The 21,743-nt window shown below is 33.3% G+C and overlaps 1 protein-coding gene across 1 annotated transcript in view; it reads left to right on the plus strand.

Annotated features, from left to right (window-relative positions):
* FSTL5 (follistatin like 5) overlaps window positions 1–21,743 on the plus strand; it is a 791,029-nt gene that overhangs the window by 709,453 nt on the left and 59,833 nt on the right. Inside the window, exon 13 of the mRNA XM_015538440.2 lies at window positions 5,397–5,546. Coding sequence (XP_015393926.2) covers window positions 5,397–5,546 — 150 coding nt within the window. The remainder of the gene's footprint in view (window positions 1–5,396; window positions 5,547–21,743) is intronic.

The following is a 21,743-nucleotide window of genomic DNA, read 5'->3' on the forward strand; positions in this document are numbered from 1 at the left end:
TTTTATTCACAGCTCTGTATATTACATGACGCCTTTATAATCCAAATTTTGCAAAAGATCAGATATTTACTTTTCTGTATATCTCAGAGAATTCTAACCTATTTGTATTTAATTAGCTTGCCTTTTGTGTTTTGTTTCCTTTGCTCCTAGGCCTGACATTCCTTAGATTATTGTCTACTTTTAAACAAGATATTTTACATATCAACTATACTCACATTTGTATGCGGGCCTACACATGATTATTATTGTTAATTTTACTCTGTTGTTTTGCTACTCAATAGTCTTTATTTTATAAAATTACTTAGTTTTTTAAAGTTTCCAAATATAAAACAAACCTTATTATCTATCTCTAGATGGAAAATGTTTATCTTTCTATACCATCTGTGTATTTCTCCTTCTCTATCATATATCTCCCTATCTTATCATCTATCTGTAATTTACCTAAGTGTGTTCATGTATGTGTATTTCACCCTTTTTACTTTCTATTTAGTTTTGAATAACCTTTAATATAGTACACATTTTTTTATTATTGTGGCGGTATTTCAAGTTGCTCATTTAACAGATTTTTTTTTCTGTAAAAGACTGATAATAGAAGTCCTGGTGGTTGGCAAGGCCACAGATTAATTTCTTTGTGTCATCTGACCATAATTACAATAAAGCAATAAGAATGAATGCACTCTGAGAAGAATTTAATGTAAAGGAAATAAAGCAGAAAACCAAGGTCTGAGGCTTACCTTTTCTGAAATCATAATTAAGGAGCATAAGATAAAGAAGTCACTATAGACAGAACTTAATAGGATTTAAATAATAACTAAGATAGGGTTATATCCAAGAATGAGATCAACAACATTTTATTCTACAGAGGTTCAGATAGTAAATATCTTAGGCTTTCCAGTCCACATGATCTTTTTGTCTGCTATTGCATGAAAGCAGTCATAGACAATATTTAAATAAATGGACGTGGCTGTGTTCTAATAAACCTTTATGCAAATTTGAATCTCATATAATGTTTACATGTCACAAAATAGTATTCTTCTTTTATTGTCAACCAATGAAAAATGCAAAAAAATGTTCTTAGCTGTTGGGCCACACACCAGAGTAGGAAATGGTATGAATTTGGGCAGTCCCTATCAAAATAACACCAGCATTCTTCACAGAGCTAGAACAAACAATCTTAAAATTTGTATGGAACCAGAAAAGACCCTGAATAGACAAAACAATCTTGAAAAAGAAAACCAAAGCTGGAGCATCACAATCCCGGATTTCAAGCGGTATTACAAAGCTGTAATCATCAAGACAGTATAGTACTGGCATAGAAACAGACACTCAGATTAATGGAACAGAATAGAGAACCCAGAAATGGACCCACAAATGTATGCCCAACTAATCTGTGACAAAGCAGGAAAGAACATCCATTGGGATAAAGACAGTCTCTTCGGCAAATGGTGCTGGGAAAACTGGACAGCAACACGTAGAAAAAAATGAACCTGGATCACTTTCTTATACCATACACAAAAATAAACTCAAAATCGATGAAATACCTAAATGTAAAACAGGAAGCCATCAAAATCCTTGAGGAGAAAGCAGGCAAAAACCTCTTTGACCTTGGCCGCAGCAACTTCTGACTCAACACATTTCTGGAGGCAAGGGAAACAAAAGCAAAAATGAACTATTGGGACCTCATCAAAATAAAAAGCTTCTGCACAGTGAAGGAAACAATCAGCAAAACTAAAAGGCAACTGACAGAATGGGAGAAGATATTTGCAAATGACAAATCAGATAAAGGGTTAGTATGAAAAATCTATAAAGAACTTATCAAACTCAACACCCAAAAAACAAATAATCCAGTCAAGAAATGGGCAAAGACATGAATATACACTTCTCCAAAGGAGACATCCAGATGGCCAACCGACACATGAAAAAATGCTCAACATCATTCATCATCAGAGAAATACAAATCAAAATCACAATATCACTTCACACCTGTCAGAATGGCTACAATTAACAGATGTTGGTGAGGATGCAGAGAAAGAGGATCTCTTTTGCGCTGCTGATGGGAATGCAAACTGTTGCAGCCACTCTGAAAAACAGTATGGAGATTCCTCAAAAAATTAAAAATAGAAGTACTCTGTGACTCAGCAATTGCACTACCAGGTGTTTATCCAAGGGATATGGGTGTGCTATTTTGAAGAGGCATATGCACCCCAATGTTTATAGCAGTACTATCAACAGTAGCCAAAGTATGGAAAGACTCCAAACATTCATCGACAGATAAGTAGATAAAGAATATGTGGTATATATACAAACAATAGAGTATTACTCAGCAATCAAAAAGAATGAACTCTTGCCATTTGCAAATACATGGATGGAACTAGTGGGTATTATGCTAAGCGAAATTAGTCAAAAACAAATACCATATGACTTCACTCATATGAGAAATTTAAGATACAAAACAGATGAACATAAGGAAGGGAAGAAAAATAATATAAAAACAGGGAGAGGGACAAAGCATGAGACTTAAATATAGCGAACAAACAGTGGGTTGCTGGAGGAGCTGTGAGAGTGAGGATGGGCTAAATGGGTAAGGGGCATTAAGGAATCTACTCCTGAAAAAATTTTTTTGCCGATCGTCGCCTTACTTGAATGAAAGAACATTTTAGGAAGAATCAGTGTCTGAACAGCCAAATGCATCAGAATTTATGAGCAATCTGAGAGCAGGTGTTCTCTTCTATTCATGATTTTGTTTCCAAACATAGTTTTGTACAATATCTCTCACATAATATGAACTCAATAAATGCTTCCCAATAAAAAGTAAAGAATAATGATTGGAAATTCTGAGGCCACTGGTGATCTTTCCTCTTTTTAAAGAGCTAGGATGATGAAAACCTGTCTGAAGTATGAACAATTTATATTGAAAGATCAAGAAATGGAAGTAAATTTCGAGACAGCTTGTTCAGTGTCTGAAGAGAATTGGATGGATGATTGGAAGGGAAAGATGATGAAATCCAATTAATGTTTTCTTATTCTTTGCTTCTTAAATTACAGAGAATGTTCATGCTTGAATACTTAGAGACATAGCTAAAATTTCAAATGAAATATAGGGCAGATCTTTCTGAAGGCAAAAGACAGGTGGACAAATCTATGATTGGAGAGAAGGATGAGAGGAGGGGATAATGACAGACACTTGCTGAGTTGGATGCAAGGAAAATGGAGGTGCTTATGACAAATAACATTTGTCCTTGCCATAAACAATGGAAGGCATGTTGAGAGGGGGTGTATGAGGAAGAAGAGGAAGGAGGGGTGGGAATTTAGAAATTTGAGGAAAATGTGTTTTTAATAGAGAGTCAATACAATAAATAAAAATGGCAAAATATAGAAAACAAATGCATATATCCATCTATTTGACCTACTTATGTTTAGAAGTCAGGTATCATCAGCACTGTTTTAATTGTTAAATCCAAACTTTCATCATCGCTAGAAACATGTCTTGTTTGCCTTTAAAGTTTTGGAAGAGAATAATGCATAGACAGGAATTGTGTATTATTAAATGTCAAAATGACCCAAAGGGAAATAGATAAGTTCTAATTATGGATTATGAATTGTCTTTTTATTATTGATGCTCATCCTTATTAGTTCTAATATCTTATTAATTCCTTTTACTCTAAATGGTGGTATACATTTCTATAAAAAGTGATTTAATTAAACTTCTCAATATAATTCCTGACAATTTCCCTAATCCGTATGTATTATCTTAATTTTATTTTGCATCTTTGTTTTTTTTTTTCTTGAGGTTTTCTTTTACCTCATTAAATGCCTAAGGCATGTGAAAAAAAACATTCCTCTAAAATTCCTATCCCCAGAAATAAATATTAATCTATGTGATCTGAAAAAATAAGAGTGTCGTTGCAAAATGGGACCTAATAGACTCTCATCAGAAATAATGGCATAAAGTGAAGCAAGGAAAACTCAGGGTGGCTGTCAGGAAACTTTTAATGGCTTTGTAAAAATGATTGCGAGGCTGGTCAGGGACATCTTATGGGGACAGCATACAAATAGGAAATAATTCCCAGCAGAGCAGTTTATTTTACTGTTGAACAGTTCTGTAGAAAACAAAAGGGTGGAAATTGCTCCTGGTTCAGCAGTTGTTCCGCTAACAGTGATGTGTCAGGTCACTCACACTTCCTATTATTCTGGCAGATTTTCTTGGTAGCTTTTACACAACAGCAAAGAATTTGTAAACAATTTCCCAAATTCAGAGCCTTTCATCAATCTTAGATCCCACTTTCTTCCCACATCTTCATGCTTCTCAAGTACTTACTTTATATAGTGCTTGATTCTCACAAAATAGGTTCCTGTCAAAGATATTTAATATGCTTCTGAAGAAGCATGTTTGGCATAGAAAATAATGTTTCTATTCAAATTCATTTGATGAATGAAACTATAGTGGGCATGTGCTGAGGACAGATTTCTGCCTTCAGGTTTGTGATGCCCACTTAAGGGTATCATGGACATGATTCAGGATGAACCCACTGGTAATCATTTTAGAATGACTGCGGTACATTCTATATAATGAAGTTAATTTCATACCTCCAGAACTACCAGAAGCATATATAGGATTTTTTTTTTTTAGGTTATGTTCTGCAAGCCTGGAACAACCTGTATTGGTTTTGTTTGTTTGTTTTTACTTTTTATTTTATTTTTTAAAATCACTCTCATTATATTTTCTTGGTGATTTGGCTATACCTGGAAACTTCTGGACTGAATCCTAAAGCTTCTGGACTGAATCTTAAAATCTTAAAAACTAGATCTTAAAATCTAGTGGAACTGCCAGATCCTCCCGCAATCAGATCTGAAGTTCTCTAAAGAACAAAAACAGCAGACCACATATTGACCTTCTCATTCCACAGTGCTATGGAATCATTTCCAGTGGATTTGGAGGCTTTTGAAAAGACCATGGAGATGCCATGGGGGCAGCCACAGATGCTGTGATAACCTCTAACTATACTTTGGTGTGGCATTTAATGTCTGGTAAAGAAGCTTAGGAGTGGGAGACTTGAGAGAAAACATTGAATTTATTATCTATATCTGAAGTTACTGAGTTATGAATTAGGTAGTAACAAATGAAAGACCAATGTCCTATTAGAAATAAGTAATTAAGGGCTTGATGAAATTTATATTAGAGGGTTATTCACATTGATTTATTTATACATTTAATGAGCTTAAATGTGCACTATGTATTGTTTTATTTAACAGACAACTTTATCTCTCTGTGTATGTTTATATTGAACATTTGATGTTGAAAGTAGTAAAGCATCAAACATTAATTTTGCTCCTAATATGTCATACCCATGTTATAATTTAAAATATTCATTTTTCCACTATTTTCTAAATTATAGGATGAAGTATGTCCCAAAGCTGAAGGAGATGAAATTCAGAGGTGTGTGTGGGCCTCAGCTGTTAATGTCAAAGACAAGTTCATTTATGTTGCACAGCCAACTTTGGACAGAGTCCTTATCGTTGATGTGCAGTCCCAAAAAGTTGTTCAGGTATGCATGATCCCTGCTTTTTAAGGTGATCTTTAAAAAAAAATGTCCTTTTATGTAATTCTTCACCAGGTAACTTGTACATTGCCATTTGATTGTCTTTGGTAACTTGTTTCATTAATTGGATAACTGGGAACTGTATGCATTTTCTGCAAAGTCTCCTCTCATTCTGCTGCTTGAACTTAATGAATTTAGAAAATAATTAATTTTTCTTATTTTCAGAAATTTGATTCCATAAACACATCATAATACAAACATGACTAGTTCCACAAAAATGAACCTAAGAATTGCTTATTCTGTTTAGAGCAAGAAGAATTCAAATTAGAGGCTAATTAAGGTATTCCTAGTTACTATTCCAGAAACACTATTATCTCTTTATTTTATTCTTAACAAAAGCCAAAATAATAGTAGACTTTATTAAATAATAGTAGTGTAGTAGGTTTTAGTATAGTAGTAAAACAAGTCAATAGGTGGATAGGTCAATGACAGAGAAAAAAATCCTAATAAAAATTATCATGATCATGGTTACAAAAAAAACATTCTGGTTTGAGTCCCCAAACGTTTCATGCTCTGCTCCATCCAAAGTTGTTTAACCTAAGCAATCTGTTTGTACTCCACTGCACAACAGCAAACGGGTTGTACTGGATTTGCTTCTGGGTAGTTTGGTTCCAGTGACAGGGCCCTTGACTCATGATCTATTGCTTGACAGCTCAGAGGAAACAAACTTAAAACAGTTTTATTAGGTATATCTAATAACAGATTAATAATTATACATATCTCATAAAGTTATATTTAGAATTAACTCAACTGGGCAGCCTGGGTGGCTGGCTAATGTCATGATATCACAGTTTGTGAATTCAAGCCCAGCGTCGGGCTCTGTGCTGACAGCTCAGAACCTGGGGCCTGCTTTGGATTCTGTGTCTCCCTCTCTCTCTGGCCCTCCCTGGTCGTGCTCTGTCTTTCTGTCTCTCAGAAATAAATAAACATTAAAAATAAAAAAAATAAACAAAAGAATTAACTCAATTAATGCATATAAAGCATTTATAGCAGATCTTGGCATATAGAAGTGCTTTATACCTGTTCATTATCAAAGTTTCTGAGAGACACTGTAACCTAACCATTCCTTATATTTAAAGACTTTTTTTTGCATCGATATTGGTTTGAAATTGAATATTGAAGTAGCTATTAGTCCCTCTAATGATTCCTGACTAGAACCACAAAAAGTGGTAATAAGTCCAAAGTTAGGGCTTTTCGTTCTAAGAATCCTGAACAGCTTCACATGAATTTATCTAATCACCCACCCACCCATCATCCATCCATCCATTCATGCTGTACATATTGATTGCCTACTATGAGATATTTTTGGTATTACAAGTAAAAGAATGAAAAGTGTTTCTATTGAAAAACTCTGGTTAGGGTTACAAATTTACAGTGGACAATTAGTATAATGGTTTAATTTCTAATAAGATAATGACTGGTATAATCATGAGAAAAAGGATGCATAACTGTTCTGGTAGAAAACCTATCTAAGGCCTCCAGAGTTACATGATTCTCATATATATAACCAATCTAATGGTTCAGTACCTATTATGAGAATATATATCTTTCTGTATATTTCACCGCTTATGCTTCTTTGAGACTGCTGGATTTTGAGCAGGTTCATTTTATCTTGATTTCAGCTGTAACAGAGGCCATCAAATTATAGGCATTCAGTATGGGATTATTTACATTCTAAAGCTAGCAGGATAATGGGGGCACCTGGGTGGCTCAGTCCGTTAAGCCTCCAGCCTCAGCTCAGGTCATGATCTCAAAGCTTGTGAGTTCGAGCCCCACATCGGGCTCTGTGCTGACAGCTTGGAGCCTGGAGCCTGCTTCGGATTCTGTATCTCCCTCTTTTTCTGTCCCTCCCTGGCTCACATTCTGTCTCTCTCAAATAAATAAATGTTAAAAAAAATTAAAGCTAGCAGGTTAAAATTAGAAGTATGTTTCAGAAATAATCAAACTGGTCTTTAAATTCAGTCTTCCAACTATAAACCTACACTGACTAAATATGTATTACCTACTAGATCCTCAAAAGTGAGAAAAACTAACATCACTTATCTTCATATAATCACTATCTTCAGACAGCAATGTAAAATTTTAAATTAATAGAAAATATTGATAATGAAATGTTAATGCAATGGTAAAAGTCACATAAATTATATTATTTTTCATAGTGCCTATAATTACAATGAAATATGAGAATGTAAAAGATACTATATAATACTGAATTATTAAAAATAATATTATGATATATCATGATTGTGGAGATTTTTCAGACAAGAATCTAACATTTACGTTTTTATAGGTTAGAAAATTGGGCCCCATCCAAATGAGTCCTCCTTATGATCTTGTTACTAAAATAATAATACTTTATTACTCCTTTTGGCCATTATTCAAAGATAATCATTATGTGTATTTCTGCCACCATAAATAAGTATTGACTGATTTTGAGTATGACATAAGTGGAAATATATAGTTCCATTATTTGTATCTGGCTACTTTGCTGTACATTATAATCATAAGATCATTTCATTTAAACATAGCTGTAGTGTGATTCTTTTTTTGCTGTAGGGACATTGATTATAGTTAATTATCATTGTCGATTCTGCATTTGAAAGTTCACCAAATTCATTTAGAACCAAAAAATCAATGCTCATGGTGCTTTTGTGGTCATTCAGGGACATGCACAGAGTGGTGAAAAATTCGTCACCCAACATATATATTTCTAGCAAAGATTGAACTTGAAGAGACTCTGCCTTCTTGTTTCAGCTTTTATACTGTAAACAAGTCTTCTTTCCATGGTCTATTGAGTACCATGTGTTTTGCATTTTTGTGGTTTTGTGGGCAATTTTCCACTTAAAATGACTCCTAAGCATAGTGTTGAAATGCCCGTGTAAGAATGCTGTGATGTGCCCAATGGTAAGCTTCATTTAGCCATGAGTTGTAGTACACTTTGGCCATGAGTTCAATGTTAATTAATGAACAATATATATTAAGTAAAGTGTCTTTGAACAGAAACACACATGAAATAAATTTAAGTATTGATTAGTTGATGAAAACCTTTTGACCAGAGGCCCTTAGGAATTGAAGTATGTATTTCCCCTAGGAACAATAGGTTATTATTCAGAAACTCAGTGTTTATGGTAACTTTATGGAAACAATTACCAATAATAATGAAATCAAATGCATCTTAATATACCAGACGTTATTTATCCATTAACAGTAGAAAGCATAAATTAAAGAAGGAGGTTCCAGAAAGGAGGTAATATTTTTCAAAACGGGAGTGAAAAAAAGAAAAAAAAAGAGGAAACAGTATTTAGGTCAAAATGAGTGACAATAACTGAGCATTTACTATACTATAATAAAGAATATTTTATATATATGTGTACACATATACACTGCGTATTATTTTTATTTTATAATTTATAAAATAAAATATAGTAAGCCTTCAGATTTAGAAAGGACAATGAAATCTAAATGGAAAAAAATAAATATCAAAGAAGAATCTTAAAATGGCAGATGAATTACTATGAGAACAGCAGCAATTTTCTCAATAGCAATAATGGACACCAAATGAAAGAGAAACATTATTAAAGGGCTTAGTGGAAATAAAATATATTCTAATATTATAATATGATCAGGGAAAAATAATTTTGAAACCAGAGCATTATTTATTGTGTCAGAGACACAAAAACAGATATTATCACCAAGATAAACTGAAATAGAACTGAAACTGTTTGCTTCAGGAATAAGGAAAATTAACTGATCAGTAAGTTTGATATGATAGTGAGCACGCAGTTTGGTAAATATATGATATATTAAAATACTAACTTTCAGTAATAATTAGGATATCCTCTTAGTTTAAGATTGAAATGTTTAGGGGCACCTGGTTGGCTCACTCGGTTAAGCGTCTGACTTCAGCTCAGGTCATGATCTCATGGTCTCTGAGTTTGAGCCCCAAGTCATCCAGCTCTGTGCTGACAACTCAGAGCCTGCTTCGATTTCTGTGTCTCCCTCTCTGTCTGCCCCTCCCCCACTCACACTCTGTCTCTCTCTGTCTCTCAAAAATAAATTAAAACGTTAAGGAAAAAAATTTTTGAAAAAAAAAGATTGAAATGTTTAAAAGAGTGAAAACACAAGACAAAAACAGTGATATGAGTGTTTAAGTACTGTACATAATACGTAAACAGGGAAAGGGATGATTTTGTTTGCAATATTTTAAGATTTTTTGTATTATTTTGGAATGGGAATAATAACTAATTATCCATACATATATTATGTATGCTTATTAATGTTACAAGAACTTATCTTTCAATATTGTGTCTGTCTATTAAAAAATAAAAGGCAATGAAAAACTTACAAATAAATACACTGGGAGAAAAAATAAATAAGAAATACAAATAATAAGGATGGAAAATCCCAAATAAATAGAAACAAGTTTAAACAAAATGATAGGATAAAACTGAATACATTTATTTTTTGAGGAACTTTCATACTGTTTTCTACAGTGCACAAGAGTTCCTTTTTCTCCCCATCCTCTTCAATACTCATTGTTTCTTGCTTTCTTGATTTTAGCCATTCTAAGGTGATATCTTAGAAAATATTATGTAGATTCCTCAAAAAATTAAAAAATAGACATATCATATGATCCAATAATTCCACTATTGGGTATTTCCCCAGGAAATATGAAAACACTAACTCAAAAAGATATACTCCTATGTTTATTGCAGCATTTTTTACAATAACAAAGGCATGGAAGCAACCTAAGTGCCCATTGATAGGAATGGATAAGGTAAATGTGATACACAATGTAATATTACACAGCCATAAGAAAGCATGATATCATGTCATTTGAGACAACACGGATGGACCTAGAGGGTATTATGCTAAGTGAAATAAGTCAGACTGTGAAAAACAAATATACTATATGTGTTCACTCATACATGGAATCTAAAAAAAAATAAACAAACAAAATGCAGAATCATACTATAAATATAGAGAACAGACTGATAATAGCCAGAGAGGTGGAGGGTGGAGGGTTGGGCAAAATACATGAAGGGGAGAGGGAGATACGGGCTTCCAGTTATAGAATGAGCGAGTCACAGGGATAAAATACAAAGCAGAAGGGATACAGTCAGTGATACTGGAATAGCAATGTAATGGGACTATATTTACAGTAGCTATATTTATAGTAAACATAGCATAATGTATAAACTTGTAAAATAACTAAGCTGAAACTTAGTGTAATAATGTGTGTCAGCTATACTCACGTATTAAAAAATAATAAAATAAATAGAAATTTAAAAAAATATGTTCACAATAACTAACTGAGGATGGACTAATGTAACTCAATGAAAAACAAAAAAGAGAACTGTCAGCCTGAATAATGAAAATCTAGCCATATGCACATTATGAGATAAGAGATAAAAGAAAAACTGACGTGTAAGGACAGTGCAGATGGTGCAGGAAGTATGCTAAAAAAATCAAAAAACTCATATAGCTATATTGACATCAGATTTTAAAGAAACTTTAAGGCAACAAAGTATTAAGTTAAAGAAAGTTACTTGATAACGATAGAAGGTTTACTTTATTAAGAAAATATAAGACTAAAAACATACATGATTGCTTACAATTTTGTAAAGTGATTATTGCCATACTACTAGTAGAGATTGACATATGATCAAAGTGAGAAGAATTTGATAAATCTATACTTGACCAATCAACAAAATCAACACTATGTGTGAATTGAACAACAGTATTACTATGCTTGAACAGATGTATGTGTTTGGCTTTGCATCCAGCAATGATTAATATATACATCATCACTAAACATTTTATCATATCTTTGTCCATTAGGGCCATTACAACAGCATACAACAGACTGTGTAGATTGTAAACAATAGAAGTTTATTTCTCACAGTTCTGAGTCTGGAAAGTCCAAGATTAAGGTGTCAGCATGGTTGTGATCTGGTGAGGATTTTCTTGCTGGTTCATAGTTAGTGCCATCTCACTGTGTCCTCGCATGGTAGAAGGAGCAAGGAATCTCTGTAGGATCTTTCTTTAAAAGCACTAATTCCATAATCTCCATGCTCATGACCTAATCACTTCCCAAAGGCCCACTTCCTGATACTATCATCTTTGAGAGTTAAGATTTTAACATATGCATTCTGAGGGAGAAACAAACACTCAGACCATAGCATTTAGTGAAAATGACCACATGGTAGGCTACACATTAAGTCTCAAGAAATAGAAATGAAATTATTTCATACTGATTTTCTGACACAATGTTAAGCTATTAACAGTACCAAAGTAAATTTAAAATATTAATATCAATATCAAGTAATATTGATAACCATAAATAAATATGTTGAATCCAAGTAAGACTATGATTTGAGGTTATTTTTTTCCTTAATTAAAAAAATTAATAATAGCTAAAAATAAAACATTTAACCAGATAGTTTTAGAATTTAGCTAAAGAAAATCAGAATAATCTTTATGAAAGAAGGAAAATATAAAAACAAATATATACAGTAAAACCTTGGTTTGTGAGCATAATTTGTTCTGGAAACATGCTTGTAATCCAAAGCACTTGTATATCAAAGCAAATTTCAAGAACCATTGGCTCATTTGTGATCATGTGATTTTTGGTGCCATGTACTACTTGTATTGCAAGACATAATTAGCTTATCAAGTTAAAATTTATAAGAAATGTTTCTAATCTTGCAGAACACTCACAGAACAAGTTACTGGCAATCCAAGCTTTTCCTGTATATATAAATACACAAAGGAATTAATGTATAAAAGACAAAAACTGATTTATTAAAAAAAGACTAAGTAAAAGTAAACTCTGGGAATTTTGGCAAAGAATAAGGACAAAAGTCACGATTAACACTATTAGAGTTGAATAAAAGAATATATAACCACAATCCTAGCAGAGAATAAAAGAAACTAAGAAAGTATTAAAGTAGTAAATTCTAAAAACAATGTGGGAAGGAACAAATTAAAGTGAAAATATGTTAGAAACATGTAACCCCAAAAAGAATAAAAAGGAATATTAATTTAAGAGCTTTAAAACAAAACAACACAAAATATTCTGTCCCAACTGGGTTTAGAGGTGAAAGTTGACTTGGTGGCTGGCTTTCTGTTTTATCTACTCTTCCTCCTCTGGGGATAGTCTCTGTATATTCTCATACTTTCTACTATCAAAGACAAATCTTAACCTTCTCTTGATGCATTTTGCCCCACACACCATTTATCAGCCTTATTGCCTCACTTTCTACAGCTGCCTTCTATTTGGAGAACAGTAGGAACGAAGAAAAACGTACCAGATATGTTCCTATTGTAGGAAAAAAATGTAAGAACTTAATATTTGGAGCAAAAAGGCTGAGGCAGTAGAGTGTCATGGGGTTTCCCACACAATTCTGGCAAGGTGTATGATGAAGTTGAATGTTGCCTTTCCATCAATAAAAAGAAATGGTTTTGAATTATAGGGGCTACCAAATACCTCACTGGAAAGAAGGAACGTGAAGTAGCAAGTGTAATGATTTGGGTCACTCTGCAACAATCTGTTCTATAGAAATTTAGACATCACTGTAGTTTTAAAATGAAAATTTCCATACTGAGTACACTCAGTCTAGTATTCTTTCTGATAGAAATACTACTTATTGAAACCTATGGTTGACTGGTTGACTGTAAATATCAACTTAAAATTTTAGATATATACATAAAAGATTGCTTTCTTTTTAAATATAGAAGTTAGAATCTTCTTTTTTTAAATTTAATTTTATTTATTTTGAGAGAGAGAGCATAAGCTTGGGAGGGACAGAGAGGGGGAGAAGGAGAAAGAGAGAGAGAGGGAGAGAGAGAGAGAGAGAGAGAGAGAGAGAGAGAGAATTCCAATAGGCCCCTTACTGTCAGCACAGAGCCCGAGGTGGAGCTCTATCCCACAAAACATGAGATCATGACCTGAGAAAAATCAAGAGTCGGATGCTTGACTGAGCCACCCAGGGGCCCCAAAAGTTAGAATTTCCAATTTTTTAATTTGTCTAAGCTCTTTTTTTCAAAACCATGTATAATTTCAGCCTGTGAACTCTTTAGATAATGAGTTCCATACATCTACTACCTGCTGGGTGAAAGAACACATCCTTATATTTGTCTTAACAATACCTTACAGTATGTAAATTTTAGTCTTCAAAAGTACATGCTTAAAGGTGAATTATAAATATCCTAGTGGTTCTATTTTTGTACTTGAAAACACTTCATCTCTTAGAATTATAAATTCCCTCAAGGTTTTCCCAATTTGAAAACAACATGATAGATCTTACAGACTTCAATATTGAACCCTCTGTTTTATAAATTAATAACCCAAGTAGTTCAAGTTTTAAAACTACTTAAAGAAAAAAAAACATTTCTAGCTACTTGAAAGACTAAATAAAAAAAAAAACTTTATGATTTAAAGCTGTATTTATATCCAAATACAGGGCACACTCAAAGTCAACTGCAAAGCACAAAGTTAATTTTATAAAAAGTAAAGCATCCCTTTCTCATTCTGACCACTTTTCTCAACTGAGCCTAGATTTGAAGTGAGTCTTTTTTATATCCAAGTAAAGTTATACTTCCTGATTGAGTGCTGTAGCTGTTTATTTCTTTCTTTCAAACCTGAGTATATTATACAGCTAAGAATATTATAACAGAAAGTTAGTTCATCTTCTCCCAAACATGATAAAAAATACCATAGAATTTTCCATAGTGTGGATATATAAATGGAACAGTGAAGTCCCAAATCAATCTTAAAAAAAAAGAAAAGAGAAGAAAAATAACACTACTCTTATTTAAGTTTAATCTTTCGAGCTTTCTTTTTCAATCTAATTAAAGTAGATCCCTAGTGTTTTACACTGACCTTATCTAAGAAATCATATTTCTGACTTTTGCTTTTGCCTGAAAACACCTGCAAAAGACTGTGTGGATTGGTATTAAATGTGTATTTTAGGATTAAAAATCTAAACATTTTGAACAGGTTTGTTACATTTTATTATTAAAATGACAAATATTTTCTTGACAACGTAAGATTTTATAAAGCCCATGATAAAATATTATCATTGGAGTCTATTTGTTTTCAGTGGATGCAACAATATCATTTGTATCAACAGCTTAAAAAGTAAAAGGTCACAATTTTTTAATGGAGTCTATAACGTTGGTGTTGCTTTAAACATCAAATGTGTTTTTATAAGAACACATGAAATTTTTATAAGAGTGGCATACAGGTGATATTTGGCTGTAAAAGAGATTGACTAGTAACCAACTGACCTCATTTTGTCTTCTGTGGAGCAAAATCAGGTTTTGCTTGGATGCAAAAGTGGCTTGTGACACCTCGGGAGTATTCTTAAGTGTCATCAGCAGTCTCCTCTAGCCATTAGCACATTATCTTGAGAATCGACATCATTAGTTTAAATTAGGTTCACTTAATTAGCCAGCTGCTACTCTCCTTGTCAGACTGATAAACAAGCTGTGCTTCACTGTTCCTGCATGTCAAGACTCAACCCCAAGTTTTGTGTATCTTCGTTGGTATTATCAGTATTTCACCCTTACAAAATAAGCCATCTTTATAGAAGTTGATGCAACTGGCCATGACCAGTATAGCAAGTATTTTAATTTTTTAATGTTTATTTATTTTTGAGAGAGACAGTGAGACTCAGTGCGAGGAGGGGAGGGACAGAGAGAGGGAGACACAGAGTCTGAAGCAGGCTCCAGGATCTGAGCTGTTAGCACAGATGTCTTCATGGGTCTTGAACTCATGACCTGAGCTGAAGTCGGATGCTTAACTGACTGAGCCACCTAGACGCCCAATATAGCATGTATTTTAGATTTTTTATATTTGCCTCACCCCCTCAAGAAATACTGATAAATTTATATAACGGTAGGTATGTTGGAATTATGAAGGAGTTAAGATTTGTAGATTGACATAGAGAAAAAACAAAACAAAACCTTATAGTGTAAATTATATCCTTAAACAATGTTTTAAAATATTAAAGAAAAAAAATTTATCAATATCTTTACAAAGGTACAAATAAAACCTTTTTATTATTACATTATATAGTACATTTTAAGAAAGTAATAGGATACTGGGGCGCCTGGGTGGCTCAGTTGGTTGAGCCTCCAACTTCGGCTCAGGTCATGATTTCACGGCTTGTGGGTTCGAGCCCCCCATTGGGCTCTGTGCTGACAGCTCTAAGCCTGGAACCTGCTTCGGATTCTGTGTCTCCCTCTCTCTCTGCCCCTAACCCACTGGCATTCTGTCTCTGTCTCTCTCAAAAATAAATAAACATTATAAAAGAAACGAAAAAAAAAGAAAGTAATAGGGTAAAAAGTTAATTGAACATAATATAACACTCTGAAAACGGTACTTATATGGAAAATTAAGAAATATGGATTCTCAGACCTGAATACCTAGGTCACTACTATTAATTAGTTATGGTAACAATATATTGTAATTTTTAAGATATTTCTGAAAATGAAAATTTTTGGAAGTAGGATTATGGTTTAATTATCTGAATATCACCAGGCCAAGCAAAGGATACTGTGTGCAGAAAATCATAGTGTTTATTATATGGGAGAAAAATTTCCAATCTGCAGTATCAGAACCTTTAATTTAAACAAAATCTTATGCAGGGCACCTGGGTGACTCATCTGGTTATGTGTCTGACTTTGGCTCGGGTCATGATTTCTTGGTTCTTGGGTCTGAGCCCTCATCAAGCTATATGCTGACAGCTCAGAGCCTGGAGTCTGCTTCAGATTCTGTGTCTCCCTCTCTCTCTGCCCCTCCCTTGCTCTGCCTCTCCCTGTCTCTCAAAAATAAATAAACATTAAAAAAAATTTTAAACAAAGTCTTATGGAATAATTCAATAGATCTAAACTGCTTCCCTTTGTTCTATTATGGTCAGGATTTCAATGACCTGCTACAAATAAAAATCTCATTTCCATAGGCTTCTCCAGGCAAAGTTTGAAAGCAATTTTCCTAGTAAAATAATATCAGTAATTAAAACAAATTTATACCAAGTAATAAATGAGCATTCTATATAGGTTAGCTGTGAGGTGAAAGATGAATACATATACACTTTTTTTTTCCCAATCACATATTCTTGAACATTTGTTATTCAATTTATATCATGTTTTTTTTCTTGGTAAATGGTTAGTAGCTGCAGAAAAAAAAAACCTATATACACCAATGGTCTCCAAAGTGGAGTGGGTGCAGCATAAAGGAATGAAAATGACAAATTGTGAGAAGGAGATACTAGGATGTCTTTTTTCTTAAAAAAAAACATATTACATTTTATAAACATTTAATATACGGAACAATGTGGGAAGCTTGAATTCATTTGTATTTTGAATAGTGATGTAATGCACATTAAACATGACGGCATTTGGAGAGGAATGTGGGAGTTTTACAATAAGCAGGGATCAATAGTGGTACTTTAGTTCATTTTTATCTGTACAAAGGGGATAATGATACTGCATACCTCATCACAAAGACTATTACGGAGATTAAAAGAAATTGTATTTGTAAAACATTTTTAAAAACCTTGTTTATAATAAGCATAGCACAGAGTATAATTGTCCTTCTTAAATAAAAAAATAATAATGATAGTAATAAGTTTTGGAATGTTCCTTAATTTTGCAATTTTGTTTCCCCAATTAAGTAGATTTAGAGGTCCATTAATTGTATGTTGAGTACTGCTATTTACAAGGTATTGTTCTAAGTGCATAGGTGATATTATTGACTTACACAAACACAAACAATCTGCTTTCTAGCAACCTAGAATCCATTGGATGAAAACAGAAATGAAAGATGGGAATATTAAAATGTAAATTGCATAATGTATGCTGAGGTAGTAAGTCCTTTAGAAAAGGTAAAATGGTAGTGCAAGGCCACGTGAGATTGGGCAAGCTAAGGATGAGGGGATGTGCACAAAGTGAAGGCTGCTAACAGTATTCAGCAGGGTGGTCAGACTGGCCTCCCTGAGAAGGCGAGTTCTGAACAAAGGAGGTGTTGAGGAAGCAGACACTGGGCTATCTGTGGATAAGTTCAGGGGAAAAGCCCTCCAAAAGACAGACATGTGGAGAGCATGTTGGATGAATGGCAGGAGGCCAAGAGCACCTTGATTGGAGGAGTAGGTGAAGGAGTCAGAGAAAGAAGAGGGAAGTGGCAGGTCAGCTAGGGCATGGTAGTCATTCGAAGAACTTTTGGCTTTACTGTGAGGGAAAGGAAAAGACACTGTGGTGTTTAGAGCAGATTATTGTCAAGATCTGTCTAATGCTTACAAAACAAACAAACAAACCAAAGCATCCTGACAAATCTGTTGAGAAAGTTGGTGAGTATAAAGTTAGATGTTAGAAACCATGTGATGAGGGTCAAGAGGATAGAGTCTGTTCTCGTCGGTAGCAGGGGAGATGCTGCAGAGATCAGTATTTAAAAGGCAGATGGAATCCTGTTCTGGAGAATGAGAGGCATGGAAGAGAGAGGGCAGAAAAGGATAACAGAAAATTTACAATCCTTTTCATAAAATGTGGAGAAACATTTAAAATATTTTATAACACCGAAGTTTACAGGTTTAATTATGGAAGAAAAAAATGAAGTACCAAATATAGTGTCTTTCTCTTTTATAAAGGCTAATGGTCTAAACTTAACATTTAAAGTAATTTCCAGAGTATACAAGCAGGTATTTTGTGAAATACAATATAATACGTGCAATTTAGCCCTTTCAAAAGTTGACAATATAAGTAAGAAAAATAACAACTTTTTGGCTGAAAATTGGGTATGGCAAGATTAGCCTGAAGATGGTTGTTTGGAAATATTTCTGTCATTGTTACATGAATTTGTTACTGAAAACCATGTAAATGTTCCCTCTGTGAAATGTGTTATATCTGCACACTTGAAATGTTGTAAACATATTTTTATCTCCTAGAGTTAAACATTTTCCAAATAAAGTATGTCAGATGTACTTTTCTTCATTTTGATCCACATATCTTTTTTAGTTCTGGTGAGCCTTTATAACCAAATCCCAAAATAAATTGAAGAGAATTGAATACCAAAACTTTGAAATCCTGAAAGGCAAAATGTTCAAAAATTTGGAAGAGCATTGAGCAGATATTTTTCTAACTCTGAAGCTGTTTTGAAAATTGATTGATATTTTTCTCCTTCAAATATGTATAGCTTAATTTACTTGAAGGCAATTATTCATGGACTGCTTTTTGACGTCTCCTGAAACATATTCTCCTAAGTCTCTGTCTTCCCATATAAAATAGTCTCTGTCTTCCCATTTATAAAAATACTCATACTTAAAAGCTCAATCAAAGTATCACCTCATGCCCCTATCCTTCATCCTGCTTTTTACTCCTTCCCCTGAGCTTTCATGGCATTTGGTTCTTATTTTTATTTTTTGCCACATCTAGTTATTTTAAGTTCTTTCATCCTCTTGTCTACAAATTCTTTCAGGACAAAGACTGTGTTTATTTACTTTCTCTTCCAGGTCTCAGATTCTTCATTTGCTAAATAAGGGTACTATATCTCTAACTTTAAAATATTATGATGCTAATTGTCATGAAAATACCTCTAGTTCGGTTAGCTTTTCTGATAGTAGTAGTATTTCCATGGCATACCCTAAGTACTTTATATTTACTACCTTACCAAAATATTCAGAACAACCCTTTGAAGTAGGTGTAATTATTGTCTCCATTTTATCAGAGAGGAAACTGAAACACAGAAAAGCTTAGTAACTTCCTAAGGTACTATTATTTTTCTAACTTAAGTGAGGAGGCTAAAACTTGCAGTTAGCTTCAGAATGCATGCTCATAAGCATGGGGTACTACTGCCTCTCACTGATTCTTGGCTTCATTTGCACTGTCTATACAGATAATACTGCATGTATTTGGGTCTGTGGGTTTCCTTCCACCTTTCATAAAAGAAAAAAAAACAAAAATAAAAACAAAAAACAAAACCAACAAACAAACAAAAAAAAAACCCAAAGAATGTTTCCTATACATGAGGCATAAATAGAAGTACACCATATCCACATAAGCACTGTCAGGAATTAAACTATCAGTTAAGAAGGATGATCTTTCATGTGCAAGGAGGTTGCCACATTGGGGATAAACACAGACTATCAAATCTCAGCTCTTCTGATCACCTGCTAGATGACTACTGGTAAGACCGAGTCTCCATTTCTTATCCTGTTTTATGTGGATATTAACATAACCCATGGACTGAACCTTATGAGAGCTGGCAAAATGGAAATTTTCATTTAAATTGTTCCTTAATATTTAAAGTTACCTAAACATCTTTGATCTTTGTTTAACTGTGTCTTAACAGTTGAAAAATAAAGAGCCTTTTCTTAATGTTGCTTTTGTTGTTGTATTGAACTATTTTATCTTTACATTGTAGATTATTCCATTTTAAGCTGCATGCAAAACAGGGTAACGTTATAATCACACATAGATCAAATTTTACAAATAATACAATATTACGATATGAAAAACAAAAGAATCTTATTGCTTTGTTATTAGCGTAATGATTAATGATGGCACTTTTGGTGTATATGCAATGAAATTGTCAATGAGGACATGAAGAATTTAAATGAAACATCTGGCATTCACTTGATTACAATGAACAAAATACCAGACTATTTCTTAAGTAAAAAAGCCATTTAATTATCCCAAATAACATCAAGTCTAGAGACAGTTATTCTAGGTTTGTGTAGCAACTCAAGATTGTTATGGAGAATTCAGTCTCCTTTCATTTATCTCTTGCCAAATCCTCTAAGTGTTGCTTGGGTTTTTCTTCTTAAGCTTATTGTTTCGTGGCCTCAAAATGACTTTGGAAATTAAGGTTTACTGTTCTCATATGAGAGCATTCAAAGCAGGAAGAAAGAGAAAGTGTGGCACAGTAGCATTCTCAAAAATCATTCATCACATTAATCTTTACCATGTATAAAGGGGAATATTCTATGTGACCACTCTAGCCTCTAGAGAGGCTGGGAATCTTCGCACTTGTGAAAGGGACCCTAAATAAGTGTTGTTTTCTCCCCTTCAATATGACTGTAAACAATGGCACCCATTGTAGCATAATGTTTGATTTTTTTTTTTTAATGTTCCGTATGAAAACTACAAACTACCTTAATTTTTACATGTGTTTCCCATTGTAGATAAGCCTGTCTTGCTGTCTGGATTTTTTTGTGTATATGTGTTCTACCAATTAACTACTTTTGCAGTTTTAATCTTGTATTATTTCTTCTACTTGGTTTTGTGTAAAAGGGGAATAAGAAAGCTGGAATCCCTAAAAAAAAAAAAAAAAAAAGGGAAGTAGGCTTAAATCTCTGATGCTCACCAAGTGGGCTACCTTCCCTGAGAACATTGATGGGCACCTAATCCCAAAGCAACATAGTGGCTCTGTTAGTCAGGAAGAAAGTGACAAGGGCACTAATACAGAAATCTTTAAATAGGTGTTTTTAGAAATTAAATAATTACTGCAGTAATCCAAGAGTATTGAGAATTTTAAATAGATAAAATGCAGAACAAGGTTTTAGAAAATAGTTACTTTGGTAAGACTAAATTGCCAACATGTTAACTAAAGCATGAACCTTCACATGTTCAACCAACAGTAGTTTACCTTTAATCCACTGAGAAGAGGATTGCATTATGAACTAAAAATTGGGAAATTCTCAAGGGATATTGAACAGAGCTTTTGGAAGAAATGCTTTCTATATTGAATAAAGGTAGTTTTATTGAATACAATTTGTTTAATGCTATATGATCAGAAAAAAAAATATGTAAGGAAACTACTACAGGAAATTACTTGAAAAAGGTGTTAGCTTGAAATATAAATAGCTTGAAATTAAGGTGAGTGAAATAACTTCCTGGCAGCAATTTGTTTTCTGGAAGTTTTCTTTTAAGTAATTGCTAAATATTATAAATATTAGCAGAAAAACACATTTACCACATCAATATGTTAAAATAATGCTTTTACTTCTTTCTGTAGTATTAGATTATTCATTAAGGAAACTAAATTAGGTAATCTGTCATTAGAGTTACAACCATATATCAGATTGCAGACATTTTAGCATTATAGATGGCGAAATCCCATAACCAGCACTAGAATGAAAAAAA

Source organism: Panthera tigris, chromosome B1 (assembly GCF_018350195.1).
Source record: "Panthera tigris isolate Pti1 chromosome B1, P.tigris_Pti1_mat1.1, whole genome shotgun sequence".
NCBI classification, from domain to species: Eukaryota; Metazoa; Chordata; class Mammalia; order Carnivora; family Felidae; genus Panthera; species Panthera tigris.